The following is a 17,381-nucleotide window of genomic DNA, read 5'->3' on the forward strand; positions in this document are numbered from 1 at the left end:
TACAGCAAACAGTAAACTCCTCCAGAAACCTTACTTACAGGAGTGTTGTGAGTTCATTCTCTGGTTTACCAGTTGTGAGTTCCCCTTCCAGACTCCCTCTGGTGGTGACAGGAGGTGGTGAGGCTGGTTTGATCGGTGGAGGTCTGCCACCTGAGAATGAGGATGACGATTGGACCTCAGGATTCTCAGATTGGATGTAAGACAGCCGACGCCCTATTCATTTGCTGGTGATTCCTTCTGGCTTGTCAGCTCTTGGTTTTCAGCTCTGTTCCAGTCATCTAAAGCTAAGTTTTTCTGCTAATGTTCACACTTGATTTTGTTGGTCTATTCAGTTTTTTGTGTGGTCAGCCAGGGGGGCTGTGCTGAATTTCCACTCTTATTTATCAGTATTTTGCCAATTGGCTTTTTGTCACTTACTAGTTCGGTCTCTTTTTGCTCTGTCTCAGAATATTTCAGAGTGCTGATATAGTGGGAGAAGTCTAGTGACTTCAGGGTTAATTTTGCTATCAGAAGTGTTGGACATGATTTTAGTAGGGTTTTTTGCAGGTTGCAGACAGTGTCTTTCCTTTCCTTTCCTGTCTAGTTAGTTTGGGCCCCATCATTTGCTCAGCCTATTTTCCTACCTGTGTTTGTGCCTTCATCTTGTTTCACCATCAATACATGTGTGGGGGCTATCCATTCCTTTGGGGTCTGCTCTGGGGCAGTTAGTTTTCCCTTTTCTTGCTTTAGGCTTATTTAGTCCTCCGGCCGTGACGAGGTGTCTAGGAACATCGTAGTCACGCTCCACGGCTACTGCTAGTTGTGTGGTAGGATCAGGGATCTGCAATCTGCATAGTTACCAACCTCTCTGGTTTTCTGTGACTTAGCTTGTTTTGCTTTTTTCTCCTCGGTGACCCATTCATAACACAGGAGTGAGATGTGACAAAAAACAGGATATTTGGTTACAAGTTGCATCTCATCAATCTGTCTAAAACACCTGGATAAGCAAAGTTGTAGAGGAAAAATAAAAACTGTAAAAAGAAAAACAACTCAAAAAGTGGCATAAAAGGTCATTTAAAAAGAGCAATTCACTCCAGAAACTGGAGACACAACCATGAAGACTCGGGGGTGCTTAGTGACCTTATGAGGGCTCATTTTCATACAGAGGCACATCAATAGCATTATATGAAAAAGTCAACTCACAGTAATAAAAGTGCACTAAAGGATAGCTGCTGTTCAATACACAATTCCCTAAATAACTGCATTATGCATTTTGATGGTACCAAGTCTTTTGGCCATGGGAGTTGCAGTAAAAATTACCCTTTATATTTGCATTATTTGGCAGCATTGGTTTTATATTTTAGGTATCATAAATATTGGATAAGTAATGTTATTAATAGCAATTACAATAGCTACTCTGAAACTGATTGTTAAAACGTTGATGATGTTACTTTGATTTTACACTGCAATACCTTTATATATTCTTCCGCAATTACTAAAATGTTATTGCTCAATATCAGTGGACCCTATCCTAGCAAGTGTTAGTTAATATTAAAGCTGTAATAATTTTTTTTCTACACAAATGCAAATAGGTGAAATAATAATATTAGCAAATAACTCCAATTGGAAATGTAGTATAGTTCTTCTGGCTCACTATGTCACTTGCCCTATGTGCAGGGCATTGCAGTTGCTTAGGTATCCATGGTTACAACCACTTAAATAGTGACAGTTGGTGGTTAGTGGTCATAACCATGGATGCCTAAGCTACTGCAATGCCCTGCACATGGGGTAAGCAACATAGTGAATCAGAAGAAATAAATTTCTAATTGGAGGTATTTGTTAATAATAATATTATTATTTTTATTATTACACCTACTATATATTGGGATAGGATTTTGGAGATGAGACTACGCCTTTAAGTAGTGGAGTTCATGGCATGCCCCAAAAGTGATCATGTGTTGGACGCTTTTATCACCTTTCTCAAAAGTTTTGAAAAGTTTCTATAGGTGATGGAAAACATAGTACAAGATGAAGAGATAATCGTCTAATGTGTCTAGTGAGTTGTGCCGACTTCACCCTTCTACATGAACCATTTTGAAAAAAAAATTGGTGCAATTTGTACCATTATTATTACCTCCATACATAGTGTATTTCACAGAAATAATATAATTTTTCCCAGTGGGTCTATGAAAATAAAACTTTCTAACAGTAAGACTGGTCTTGTCATCAATAGAAACCTTAAAAGTTAGGTTTGCATTTTTGGGGAATTACTATGGTTAATATTGTTATAAAGGGTTTTCATGCAGCTCTCCCTGACTCTTACCAGTCAGATGGTTATATAGGAGAATGTAACACTGTTTTTTTTATGCAGAATTGCCATTCATGACCCCAGGACACATATAAACTCTCAAGTAGTCTAAGGGCCCAACTCTTTCAGAGTTAATTGTTGCTTAGAAAAAAGTTAATTAAGGTAAAATCTCTGTGTGCAGCATTCTCAAGTGTAGCTTTTAAGTGCACAACAGAAAAATTACAAAAATGTTCGAGAAGTGACCAGGAGGTATGAACCACCACCGTTTATTAACTGTGCTTACGCATTTAACTCCCACATTTACTTTTCACCATGCTAATTAATGCCCTTACAGTTTTTGCTTCACTAACCCTTAAGGGCCTGTCACACAAAGTGATATCACTAGCAATATTGCTATAACGTGACTGGTTTTTATGACGTTATAGCGATATTGCTAGCGATATCGCTATGTCTGATACTTACCTCCGACCGCTCCCTCGCTGGTTATCGCTGATCGCGAGAGAACGTCCTGGACCGTTTCTTGTCGTCAGCTTCCTGCTGGGCTTCCTGCTGTGGAGACGAATGACACGTGGACGCGGGCGGGAGGACGTCAGGATCGCCTCATCTGACAGGTAAGTAGCGACCCCCAACCCCTGCGATGTCGCTGGTGAGATCTGCCTGTGTGGCAGCTCACTAGCGACCACTTAGCGATGCACCAGCCATCCTGACCGCGTCATATCGCTGGTCGGGATCACTGGTGCATTGCTAAGTGTGACAGTACCTTTACTCTACTTTGCTAACCCAAACCCCAGCACCCTCTAACCAAATTTATATCTCACCCTACCTTTTACCTCCTCACCTAACCCTATAAGCAGATCTGCTCCTTAACTTCAGATTACTTATATTAAAACAAAAAACAAACCAGTCACTCTTGCTTTCTCACCTCCTCTCCCTCTTGTTACTTCTCCTCACTGCTGATGATATATCCCCCAATCCTGCACCTCTACAGCTGATACCCAACATTAATTCTTCCTCCTATAATTCGCCACTTACTAGAAGCCACCACAATGTCTGCAACATCAAACCCATTCATTTGACTCCCACTCCGATGCACCCCTACTTTGGAACACTCTGGAATGCTCGTCTCCTCTGAGATAAACTACATGCCATTCATGACCTCTTCACCTCTCGTAACCTCTCCTTCCTGGGCCTCACTGAAACATGTAATCCCCGAACCCCAGTATAAATAAACAATGGGGAATGAAGAGATCCATAAAAATTTACATTTATTAGTAAAAAAAACTAAATACATGAACAATATTAAAAAAGCAGAGTGTCTCACCAAGGAGACAACCCAGACTTCCATTATATGACAATCTATAATTATGAAAATATATGTAACATTGATAGGGGCTATACCGTTCTCAAAATAAATGAGGTCACCCAATAGAGAAGTGTGCATGGATTTGAAGTATAACCATTAACAAAGAGTAACTAAAGGTAAGTCAATGATTATCTACTTATCAGTATGAATAAATGAATAAATTGCCTGGTGCTTATCAAATTTGAATGTCCTGAATCAATGTATTCCTATCATGCTCTAAAGGCTTCCCCTTGAAAAGGAGGCTATAAGCACCAGTAAATCCAAAACTCAGAATGCATATCAATAGCTCATAGTAGCAAGTCTAAGTAACTCTATAGCGTAAAAGGTAATACCTAATAGTGAGGAAGGAAACGAGTGGCTATAGACCATAGAAAATACAATGCCCACAAAGTAAAGGAAACAGATTCACCTTGGAGAGTCTGCAGTAGCGTCTCCTCACCCAGTTGTGCATTTTTATGCTAATGGAATTTCTTCATTCCCCCTAGTTTATTTATACTGGGGTTAGTGGATTACAAATTGATGCGAAGTGCCATCCCTGATAGTATTTGGACACCTTTTTGATAAATTCTTACTGAAACATGGTCAACACTTTCTGACACAGCCTCACCTGCATCCTTGTGTTGAAGTAGCCTTCATTTCAACTACGCTTCTCACCATGGCAATAGACATGGTGGAAGAGTGGGTTCGTTTCTAACAACTGCACCTTCAACCCAATTTCATCTCTACCCTCCATCATCCTCTCTTCTTTTGAAGTGCATTCTGTCTGTATCTACTCTCTCTCTAACCTCCAAGTGGCCATCATATGCATACCCTTTGGAACGACCACTTCACCTGACTTCTACACTTCCTCTCTACTGACATTCCCACCATCATCATGGGCGACTGCAACATCCCCAATGACACCCACCAGACTGCAGCCTCCAAGCTCCTATCCCTTGCTTCACCCTTGATGTCTTACTCAATGGTCCTCCACATCCACCCACACAGACATACAATAGACCTTATCTTCTCCCGCAATTGCTCTCTATCTAACCTCAAAATCTCACCTCTCCTCCTATCTCACCACCAGCTACTCACTTTTTTATCCCAGTCCTCCTCACCTCCCCCCCATGCTGATAAACTAGCACACACCTCCACAGAAACTTTGCACATCTAGACATTCACACACTGGCATCAGCTATTGACTCAGTTGCCCCTCTCATGCATGACAAACTGTGACAAATCAATAAACATCCTGGCACAACAACACCACTAAAAAGCAATAGCAAAATCCCAGGGTTGTGAAGTGGAGTTGGAAGAATACTCTTAAAAAGACTTCACCGCATTCAAAACTGCAAATTTCACATTCAAATCATCCCTCACCTTTGCTAAACAGGTCTATTTCACCACGCTAGTATATTCTTCAACCCAAAACCCCAAACAGTTATTCAATGGTTTTAACTCCCTTCTCCGCCATTCACTTCCTCATTTGTGCAGAAGACTTTGACACACATTTCAAACACAAGGTCGACCAAAGAAAGAAAGTCTTTACTGCCCATCCACCACAACCCCTATGTATCAAAGACCTCTATTCCTACCCCATAACCTTGTTCCCTACCATCACTGAAGGAGAGCTTATGCATCTCTTCTTCAAATCACACCTCGCCACTTGTGCATTTGACCTGATCCCATCCCACCTCCTCCCCAATCTCACCACCAGACTAATCACTGCTGTAACCCATCTTTTCAACCTATGGCTAACCTCTAGTACCTTCCCTCCTGCTTTCAAACATGCCACTATCACACCTATCCTAAAGAAACTATCCCTCAGCTTCCTTCCCCACCACTCACCGTAAACCTCTTACATAACTCCCCTTCCTGATCTGTCTATCACAATAAATTACATCATGCTCTCACCTGTAACATAAGTCTGCTGCTTCAAAGTAACTCTTGACTCTGCCCTGTCCTTCAATACGTCAGGGATGTCCATGTAAGTATACTTCCCCTGACAAAGCTGCACTTGGCAGCGATACGCGTGGGGTTTCCCACACTGCTCTGGTCCCTATTTTTCCTCCGACATGGACATCCCTTTTTCCTGTCAGTATACATTTATTGCCGCTTGCCCCATCAGGATTACATCTTTTCCTCATACACACTGGGGCATTATTTTTGATCTTTGATTTTCATCCTTCTTAATAGGTTCATTGCTGTTTGGCACAGGGTTTTTTTTATCATTTCTGGGGACGCTCTGTTACGGGCTGGCGGAACGCACCAAATAATAAAGATGAAATAATATATAAGGTGCGTTCTCAGCCCAGGGCCCACCGTGCAGAGGTGACCAACTGCAGCTAAAACAATGGGGGGAAGGCGTGTAGGAGAGAGCCGGACACCAGTGGGAAAACACTAACCCAGTGTGAACAGGCACGAACCCCGTTACTTCACGAGGAGCGTGCCAGCCGGCGAGCAACCGCAACTTGCTAGCGTGACAGGTCACAGTAGTGTGAACCACCGCTTAGTACGGGTGCACTGTCCGCCCAGACGGACGCCACTAACCAACTGAGCTGGAAAGTGCTACTGAGGTGCACGGCATTACTTAGGCAGACACTGCAGTAGCAGTGGTCCAGAAGGCCTGTACTGGCCGACGCCCAAGGCGCAAGAGGAAGACGATGAGGAACACTGCGGCGCTATGCAGTGTCAGAGCTGCTGTTCTGACTCCAATTCCTTACCCTAACACATGCGTAATATCCAAGGAGGGGGCATTATAATGCGTCAGTCACCAGGCTCATTCATCCATCATCACACATACACTAAGTACTCTAGCCTCAGAGTCTATCATAGCGCATGACGGGGCTGCCATGAGAACCTTTTTTAGACGTGCCCTTCCGGGACCTTCCTTATCCTCCAGATGGACCAATCAGAACTGGAGAAGGACCTGAGCATGTGACTCCCGATCCCCAATGTGAGATCGTCTCATGAGCCTGCTCAGTGGACCGAAGGAAGGACTTAGACTCTGGAGTCTTTTGCTGCTGGCCAGGCTGCATTGCCACAACTGGATCATAGGTGGCAGCAGCAACTGAACCCACAATGCTGGTGTGGGCAGAATGCCGGGATCGTGGAGTCTGCTGAGCAGACTCCACTGCGGCCGGAGGGGAATGGGAGACTGTCGATGGCAAGGCTCGGGATTCCTGCTGTGCAGCACCCAGAACCTGACGCCTAACATTACCCCCCCCTAGGGCCCCCTCCCTTCTGAGCCTCGCTGCGCTCAAATACCGCAATAAGGAGCGGGGTGTGGATAGTCTCCACTGGCTCCCTGGTCCGAGCCTCAGGACCATGACCCTTCCAGTCTACCAAATAAAATTTTTTCCCACGCACCACCCTGCATCCCACGATAGCATTGACCTCAAACTCATCCAAAGACAGGTCGGATGTCCCGGCAGATGACTCGGAAAACCGGGACAAGTGAGCAGGCTTAAGGAGGGACACATGAAAGGTGTCAGAAATGGCCAAGTGAGGAGGAAGAGCCAGGCAATAAACCACAGGATTGATCTTCTCTAGGACCTTGAAGGAACCAATGTATTGCGGTGCAAACTTGGTGGACTCGGCCAGCAGCCTGATATTCCGGGCAGAGAGCCACACCAAGTCGCCAGGGGCAAAAGTTGGAGCGGGATGCCAATGTGTGTCGGCGGACGCCCTCATTCTCTCCTTAGAGGCTCGGATGGCATCCTGAGTGCAATCCCAAATGTCACGAGCCTCCACTTCCCAGTCTGCCACCCTGGAATCAGTGGAAGACACTGGCATCGGGACAGGGACACTCGGATGCCGGCCGTAATTAAGGAGGAACGGGGTCTGACCGGTGGAGTCAGCTACCGCATTGTTCAGAGCAAATTCTGCCCATGGTAGTAAGGATGCCCTGTCATCCTGCCTGCCTGAGACAAAATGTCGCAGGTATGTGACCAGAGTTTGGTTAGCTCTCTCTACCAACCCGTTCTTCTCAGGGTGATAGGTGGAGGATAAATTTAGATCAATGCTGAGCAGACTGCAGAGCTATCTCCAAAACTGAGGCACAAATTGGGGACCCCAGTCACTAACTATCTTGTCCGGCATATCGTGCAAATGAAATACGTGCTTTATGAACAGTGCGGCGAGACCACGGGCAGAAGGCAGCCACGCGAGTGGCACCAGATGCACCATTTTAGAAAAATGTTCACTGACCACCCAAATGACCGTGCTGCCTCTGGATTTGGGCAGGCCAACCACAAAATCCATGCCGACCATCTCCCAGGGTCTGTGTGCCACCAGCAAGGGGTACAGTAACCCAGCCGGCCTCTGCCTAGAGGACCTGTTCCGAGCACAGGAGATGCATGCCTGAATGTATTCTCTCGTGTCCCGAGTCATGTGCGGCCACCAATAAGTCCTTGCCAGGAGTTCTGTGGTTCACCTAGTACCAAAGTGACCACCCACCCTGGATGCGTGCGCCCACGCGAGAACCTCTGGCCGCAGGCGGGGAGGAACAAAGGTCTTGCCCGGCGGCACTCACTCAAAAGCGACCAGGGCCATGGTCCTCAGACTCTCAGAGGGGATGATTAGCCGAGGCTCCGCCTCCTCCTCCTCCACTTACACCACCGAGCTAGAGGGAGCATCGGCCCGGACGTTCTTCTCACTGGACAGATAGTGCAAGGTTGCAAGGTGAAGCGGAAGCGGGAGAAGAAGAGCGACTACCTGGCTTGGCGCGAGTTCAACCGCTGGGCTGTTTGTAAGTAGACCAGGTGTTTATGGTCAGTGTACATCTGAAAGGGGAATCGGGCTCCCTCCTGGAGATGTCTCCACTCAGAAAAGGCCATCTTCATTGCCAGCAGCTCCCTGTCCCCGATGGAGTAGTTTCTCTCCACCGGTGAGAAGGTCTTGGAGAAAAAGAAGCAGGGATGCTTCTGACCTTGAGCATCCTTCTGGAAAAGGACTGCTCCTGCACCAATGGACGAGGCATCTACGTCTAGGATAAAGGGTTATCCACATCGGGACAAAGGAGGATAGGAGCGCCAGCAAAATGGTTCTTAAGAGATGAGAAGGCCGTGGAAACCGGTTCCGACCAAACCTTAGGATTGGATCCCTTTTTTGGTGAGGGTAACCATTGAGCTACCAGTGTGGAGAAGTGGGGGATGAACTGATGGTAGTAATTAACGAACCCCAAAAAGCGCTGCACCGCTTTAAGAGAGTGGGGCTCCAGCCAGTCCATTACCACCTGCAATTTGGCAGGATCCATAGCCAACCCCTGGGCTGAGTTGATATAGCCCAGGAAAGGCAAAGACTCCTGCTCAAACTGACTCTTCTCCAACTTGGCGAAGAGAGAATTCGCCCACAAGCAGTCAAAGACCTTGCAGACGTCTCTCCGGTGAGAGGCCAAATCTGGAGAGAAGATGAAGATGTCATCCAGATAGACCATCACTGAGGTAGAGAGCATATCACGAAAGACATCATTCATGAAGTCCTGGAAGACAGCTGGTGCGTTACAGAGGCCGAAGGGCATGACCAGATACTCATAGCGGCCATCGCTGGCATTAAAGGCTTTCTTCCACTTGTCCCCTTCATGTATGCGGATCAGGTTGTAAGCCCCCCATAGATCTAGCTTAGTGAAGATCCGGGCCCCACGCAACCTGTCGAACAACTCAGAGATCAGGGGAAGAGGATACTTGTTTTTGACGGTTATTGCATTGAGACCTCTGTAATCAATGCAAGGACGCAGCTCTCCACTCTTCTTCGGTACAAAGAAGAATCCCACCCCCACTGGTGACACCGACTTCCTAATAAACCCCCTTGCCAGGTTCTTATGGATGTACTGTGACATGGCCTCCGTCTCTGCAAGGGACAGAGGATATATGTGACCTCGAGGAGGTTCCGCGCCTGGCAAGAGGTCAATAGGACAGTCGTAAGGACGATGGGGTGGAAGGGTCTCAGCGGACTTTTTCGAGAACATGTCCGTGTATTGCTGGTAGTGACTAGGGAGTGCGGAGAGATCCGCGAGAACCTCGGTGGAGGCTATCTGAATGCGGTCCTTCACACACCTATCCTCACAGGACTTGCTCCAACCCAGTATTCTCCCTGAGGACCACTCTATATGGGGAGAGTGGCAACGCAACCAAGGAACTCCTAGGAGGACCTGGTCGATGCCCACGGGCATAACGAGGAGCGACAATGTCTCGTGGTGAGACTGTGAGAGCGAGAGCCCCAGGGGAGCTGTCTGGTGTGTTATTTGAGATGGTAAAGTCGAACCGTTCACCACCCTAATGGTCACGGGGTGAGGAAGTGGCACCAAGGGAATTGCGTGCCATTGGGCGAAGGCTGAGGACATAAAGTTTCCCTCTGCCCCGGAGTCCACGCAGACCTCTACCTCCCAGGTGGAAATACCACACTCTAACGTCCCTCTGAAGCACAGTTTGGAGGAGAAAGCTCCAGTGTCTAGTAGGCCTCCTCTGACTACCACTAGACGCAGTCATTTCCCATCCACATAGGGCACCTGCTGACCAGGTGACCAGGCTGTTGACACCGGAAACCAAGTGTGGAGGTTCGCACCGGGCGAGACTTTGAACCAGTGCAAGACACATCCATGGCCTCCGGGGGCACGACTCCCGGATCGGGTAGGTCCAGAGGTCTACAGAAGGCGGGAGCCAACCTAATCCTCAGTCTGGAGTTCAAATGCTCCAACCCGCGCTCCGTAAAACGGAGATCAATGCGGGTGGAGACAGTAATCAGCTTCTCCAGACTAACAGGAACCTCCCTGGTCACTAGGGCATCCTTAACGTGCCCCGCCAAACCTCTCCAGAACACAGGGATGAGTACCTTATCAGGCCATTCCAGCTTGGAAGCCAGTGTCCGAAAAAGGACGGCATAATGGCTGACCGAGAGGAAACCCTGTGCTAAAGCCAATAGCTGGAGAGTTGTCATGTGTGACCCGTGGCCCCAAGAAGACCTACTTTAAAGATGTCAGGAACAGAGCAGCACTCAAAACCACGGGGTCACCACGCTCCCATAGTGGAGGGCCCATTCCAGAGCCCTGCCCGATAGTAAGGAAATGATGAACCCCACCTTAGCCCGTTCTGAAGGGAATCGCGTAGCCAGTAACTCAAGCTGAATAGAGCACTGGCTCACGAAACCCCTACAGACGGTACTGTCACCCAAGAACTTGTCGGGCAATGGGAGATGGGACAATGTTGGGGCAGGCTTGGACATGGAGGTGCGGGAGACTGCCTCCGCTATGGCCTGGACGGCGACTGCAGTGACGTCCGCAGCTGAAGTTGAGCGCTCAAGAGCGGATAACCTGCCCTCCAGCTGCTGGACATATCGCTGCAGGCGCTGCTCATCCGCCGTTGTTAGCCAGGCCCTGGAGCTATGATAATGTTACGGGCTGGCAGAACGCACCAAATAATAAAGATGAAATAATATATGCGTTTGCAGCCCAGGGCCCACCGTGCAGAGGTGACCAACTGCAGCTAAAACAATGGGGAGAAGGCATGTAGGAGAGAGCTGGACACCGGTATGAAAACACTAACCCGGTGCAAACAGGCACTAACCCCGTTACTTCATGAGGCGCATGCCAGCCGGCAAACAACCGCAACCTGTTAGCGTCACAGGTCACGGTAGTGTGAACCACCGCTTAGTACGGGTGCACTGTCCGCCCTGATGGACGCGACTAACCAGCCTATCAACTGAGCTGGAAAGCGCTACTGAGGCGCATGGCGTTACTTAGGCGGAAGCTGAGGTAGCAGTGGTCCAGAAGGCCTGTACTGGCCGACGCCCAAGGCGCAAGAGGAAGACGATGAGGAACACTGCGGCGCTATGCAGTGTCAGAGCTGCTGTTCTGACTCCAATTCCTAACCCTAACACATGCGTAATATCTAAGGAGGGGGAATTATAATGCGTCAGTCACCAGGCTCATTCATCCATCATCACACATACACTAAGTACTATAGCCTCAGAGTCTATCATAGCACATGGCGGGGCAGCCATGTGAACCTTTTATAGCCGTGCCCTTCCGGGTCCTTCCTGCTCCTCCAGGCGGACCAATCAGAACTGGAGAAAGACCTGAGCATGTAACTCCCGATCCCCAATGGGAGATCGTCTCATGAGCATGCTCAGTGGACCGAAGGAAGGACTTAGACTCTGGAGTCTTTTGCTGCTGGCCAGGCTGCATTGCCACAACTGGATCATAGGTGGCAGCAGCAACTGAACCCACAATGCTGGTGTGGGCAGAATGCCGGGATCGTGGAGTCTGCTGAGCAGACTCCACTGCGGCCGGAGGGGAATGGGAAACTGTCGATGGCAAGGCTCAGGATTCCCGACGCCTAACATGCTCAGACTCGATTACAAATTGGTCTATATGCTATTACTTTCTGTGATTTACTCTCAGGAATGATTTCACTTGATAGTCATATTATATAGTGATGTACTGTTTTGTCATAGGGCTAATAGGGATGTGGTTACATTACTTTTGTCTTTTTAAATGTTTTTAAATTGTGGGTGTTTTTTTGTCTTCAAATAAATTTTGTCTATCTATCATTCATTTGGGTGTGCGTCCTTTATGCATGGATCTTCCTCTAGTTTTTGACATGACCATATGGTATAATCATTAGGGCGATTACTGTTGCGTAACCACTTTGTGAATGATACATCAGTCCTGGGCTAGGGCAAAGCTTGAGCTCTCATGATAACAACCCGAAATTTCAATCTTGACTTTTGCTAGAAAGTAGGGTCCTTTCATACGGCATTAGAGACTCTTTCATGCAGAAACTTCTGATCATGCGTAATGCTCTTCTCTGAAGCCACTCTGAAGTTGGTACATATACACTCAGCTTTGGAGGATCAATGATGAGCGTGGAGGAAGCCGTGCGCAAGGTAAGTATGGCACTTGCGATATTACCAGCGCTTGCAAGTTAAGTTATCACACCCACAGGGCTGAGATAACATGTTTCGTGAGCCATCTAGTCTGGGGACACTAACACCCCATCAACTACTCAAAACCCTCATTTCCATATCATAAATCGACTTTAGAAATACTTTTTCTAAAGATCTTTTTATGCACACTATATACCACATGGACTGTTAGGCAGTGTGTCTACATATGCAGATGTAACTGCTGGTGGTTTGGGGGGCACAGGGGGCCTGATAGGTTCCCTTTAAATAAACAGGCCACCACAGACTGGTGATAGGTGCTCGTTAAATTCCACATCCATGAAATCTATTTACCAACATAACAATAATACATTTCTTGTCCACTAGCCAAGCATGTGCAGGCAGACATCAATATTCTTACCCTACTGTGATGTCACTGTGCCACTGTGTTCTGGGCAACCTCTGACCAAGTTCCAAGAATTCCTGGCAACTGACAACATAATACCTACCCCATACTACTTAGGATATGTGTGTTCATATAAGAGCAGAATTGTGATGATTTCAAAGTATAATGAAGTAAGAAAATGCAGATGTGGAAAATAGCCTTGCAGTGCTTGGCTCCTGGCTTCAAATCCCATAAAGGACGACATCTGCAAGGAGTTTGCATGTTCTCCCTATATTTGCGTGGGTTTCTTCTGGGTTCTCCGGATTCCTTCCACACTCCAAAGACATACTGTTAGGGGATCTAGATTGTAAGCCTCAATGGGGACAGTGAGGATGATGTCCATAAAATGCTGTGGAATTAATGGTGCTATATACAGTGGGGGGAATAAGTATTTGATCCCTTGCTGATTTTGTAAGTTTGCCCACAGTCTATAATTTTAAGGGTAGGTTAAATTTAACATTGAGAAATAGAATATCAAAAATAAAATCCAGAAAATCACATTGTATAAATTATATAAATTTATTTGCATTTTGCAGTGAGAAATAAGTATTTGATCCCCCACCAACCATTAAGAGTTCAGGCTCCTACAAATCAGATAGACGCTCCTAATCAACTTGTTACCTGCATTAAAGACAGCTGTCTTACATTACATAGTCACTTTTATAAAAGACTCCTGTCCACAGACTCAATTAATCAGTTAGACTATAACCTCTGCAACATGGGGCAAGACCAAATAGCTTTCTAAGGATGTCAGGGACAAGATCACAGACCTGCACAAAGCTGGAATGGGCTACAAAACCATAAGTAAGACGCTGGGTGAGAAGGAGACAATTGTTGGTGCAATAGTAAGAAAATGGAAGAAATAAAAAATGATTGTCAATCGACATTGATCTGGGGCACCATGCAAAATATCACCTCGTGGGGTATCCTTGATCATGAGGAAGGTGAGAGATCAGCCTAAAACTACACGGGGGGAACTTGTTAATGATCTCAAGGCAGCTTGCACCATAGTCACCAAGAAAACCATTGGTAACACATTACGCCGTAAAGGTTTAAAATCCTTCAGTGCCCGCAAGGTTCCCCTGCTCAAGAAGGCACATGTACAGGCCCGTCTGAAATTTGCCAATGAACACCTGGTTGATTCTGTGAGTGATTGGGAGAAGGTGCTGTGGTAATATGAGACAAAAATGGAGCTCTTTGGCACTAACTAAACTCGCCGTGTTTGGATGAATCATAGAATCATAGAATCATAGAATCATAGAATCGTAGAGTTGGAAGGGACCTCCTGGGCCATCTGGTCCAACCCCCTGCTCAAAGCAGGATTCGCTAAATCATCCCAGTCAGATGTCTGTCCAGCCTCTGTTTGAAGACTTCCATTGAAGGAGAACTCACCACTTCTCGTGGCAGCCTGTTCCACTCATTGATCACTCTAACTGTCAAAAAGTTTTTTCTAATATCTAATCTGTGTCTCTTCCCATTCAGTTTCATCCCATTGCTTCTAGTCTTTCCTTGTGCAAATGAGAATAAAGTTGATCCTTCTACAATGTGACAGCCCTTTAGATATTTGTAGACAGCTATTAAGTCTCCTCTCAGTCTTCTCTTTTGCAAACTAAACATTCCCAAATCCTGCAACCTTTCCTCATAAGACAGGGTTTGCAGAAGTGAAGTGCTGCCTATGACCCAAAGAACACCGTCCCCACTGTCAAGCATGGAGGTGGAAACGTTATGTTTTGGGGGTGTTTATCTGCCAAAACTACTTCACTGCTCAATGGGAGAATGGATGGAGCCATGTACCGTAAAATCCTGAGTGACATCCTCCTTCCCTCCGCCAGGACATTAAAAATGGGTCATGATTGAGTCTTCCAGGAAGACAATGACCCAAAACATACAGCAAAGGCAACAAAGGAGTGGCTCAAAAAGAAGAACATTGGGTGATGGAGTGGACTAGCCAATCTCCAAACCTTAATCCCATGGAAAACTTATGTAGGGAGTTTAAGCTCCGAGTTGACAAGTGACAGCCTCAAAATCTTAATGATTTAGAGATGATCTGCAATGAGGAGTGGACCAAAATTCCTCTTGACATGTGTGCAAATATCATCAACTACAAAAAAGTCTGACTGCTGTGCTTGCCAACAGGGGTTTTGCCACCAAGTATGAAGTCTTGTTTGCCAGAGGGATCAAATACTTATTTCTCACTGCGATATGCAAATAAATTTCTATACTTTATACAATGTGACTTTCTGGATTTTATTTTTTATATTCTATCTCTTAAAATTAACCTACCCCTAAAATTATAGACTGTTCATGTCTTTGTCAGTGAGCAAACTTACAATATCAGCAAGGAATCAAATACTTTTTTCCCCACTGTAAGTGAGTAAAATAGATAATGTAGCAAAGTCTCCATGAAGATCAGGATAGTGATTTGTGGCTTTCACAAAATTCTTACCTCAGAATTTACTTTCATTGTCTCTTCATTGTGGTACAGAAGAACTTTCTGTCCTGAAGATGTCAGGTTTACATGGACCTGCAGGCATGGATACTGAGAGATTTTCCAGCAGTCTGGGCCACAACTAAAGGAGCAGTTGAACGTTTCTGTTATAGAAGCATTCAGCAATGTGCACTGAGTCTCTTCTGTCCATACACTAAGGGAGATATAAAAGAAGATATAAGAACACCATAGCCTCGATGTCACACAGATATCTACATTCCCCATTTAACATTGTCGTAAAAGTTCTTTGGCTGACCTAAGCAGAGAGAACAACATTTCCAGTTTCCATAAATATTATTGCTGAATTGATCATGGCTGACAAGTAAAGCTCAATAATCAGATGGAAATGTGCACATTATTAGTTCTCTCACAAATAGTGCAATATTTTTAATTGATGTAATTTAGAAAGTAATTTTTTTATAAAGTCACTTTATTAAAAGAGGTTGTGGTATTGGGAAAACTATTTTATGGAGCAGATCATTTGTTTGTTTTTTTAATTTTCCTTTTATGCTTACCATAGATATTAACCCCTTCGCCCCGAAGCCTGTTTTCACCTTCCTGACCAGGACAATTTTTTACAATTCTGACCTCTTTCACTTTATGAGATCATAACTCTGGAACGCTTCAACGGATCTCACTGATTCTGAGAATGCTTTCTTGAGACATATGGTACTTCATGATAGTGGTAACATTTCTTTGATATGACTTGCGTTTATTTGTGAAAAAAATGGACATTTGGCAAAAATTTAGAAAATTTTGCAATTTTCAAACTTTTCATTTTTGTACACTTAAATTGAGAGTGATGTCACACAAAATAGTTACTAAATAACATTTCCCACATGTCTACTTTACATCAGCACAATTTTGGAAACATAATTTTTTTATTTTAAGGGTTAAAATTGACCAGCAATTTCTCATTTTTCCAACAAAATTTACAAAGCCATTTTTTTAGGGACCACCTCACATTTCAATTGATTTTGAGGGGCCTATATGAGAGAAAATACCCCAAAGTGATAAAATTCTACAAACTGCACCCCTCAAGGTACTGAAAACCACATTCATCAAGTTTATTAACCCTTCAGGTGCTGCACATGAACTTTTGGAAAGTGGAAGGAAAAAATAAACATTAGCTTTCCTTTCACAAAAATTAGACCTAATTCTTTTTTTTTACTTTTGCAAGGGTAACGGGAGAAAAGAGACCACACAATTTGTGGTGCAATTTCTCCTGAGCATGCTGATACCCCATATGTGATGGAAATCTACTGTTTGGGCACACAGCAGGGCTAGGAAGGGACGAAGCGCCATTTCACTTTGTGAATGTAAAATTTGCTAGCATAATTAGTGGATGCCATGTCATGTTTTGAGAGCCACTGATGTGCCTAAACCATTTTGGAAACTAGACCCCTTAGGGAACTAATTTAGATGTATATTGAGCACCTTGAACCCACAGGTGCTTCACAGAAGTTTACAACTTTGAGCTATGAAAATTAAAAGATCAAATATTTCCTGCAAAAATTGTTGTTTTTAGCTCCAAAAATGAGAAAATGGACCTCAAAATTTGTTGTACAATTTCTCCTGAGTTCACTGATGCCCCATATGTAGTCGAAAACTACTTTTGAGTCACAGTGCAAAACTCAGAAGGGAAGAAATGCCATATTACTGTGCAGATTTTGTTGCACTTGTTTGAGGGTGCCATGTTACATTGCCAGAGCCCCATGAGGTACCAATACAGCAGATCCCTGAATAAGTGACTCCATTTTACAAACTAAACCACTCAATGAATTAATCTAGGGGTGCAGTGATCATATTGACACCACAGGTGTGTAATAGACTTTTATACAATTGAGCAGTGAAGATAAAATAGTTTACATTTTTACCACTAAGATTGTGTGTTAGCCCCAAGTTTTACATTTTCATACTGGGAAATGAGAAAAAA

The 17,381-nt window shown here is 45.1% G+C and overlaps 1 protein-coding gene across 1 annotated transcript in view; it reads right to left on the reverse strand.

Annotated features, from left to right (window-relative positions):
* The window catches only part of KCNMB2 (potassium calcium-activated channel subfamily M regulatory beta subunit 2), a 267,802-nt gene that overhangs the window by 83,927 nt on the left and 166,494 nt on the right, over window positions 1–17,381 (reverse strand). Inside the window, exon 3 of the mRNA XM_073578809.1 lies at window positions 15,404–15,599. Coding sequence (XP_073434910.1) covers window positions 15,404–15,599 — 196 coding nt within the window. The remainder of the gene's footprint in view (window positions 1–15,403; window positions 15,600–17,381) is intronic.

The sequence above is a fragment of the Dendrobates tinctorius genome, unplaced genomic scaffold, assembly GCF_039654945.1.
Source record: "Dendrobates tinctorius isolate UK_male_01 unplaced genomic scaffold, ASM3965494v1 ptg000060l, whole genome shotgun sequence".
Lineage (NCBI taxonomy): Eukaryota > Metazoa > Chordata > Amphibia > Anura > Dendrobatidae > Dendrobates > Dendrobates tinctorius.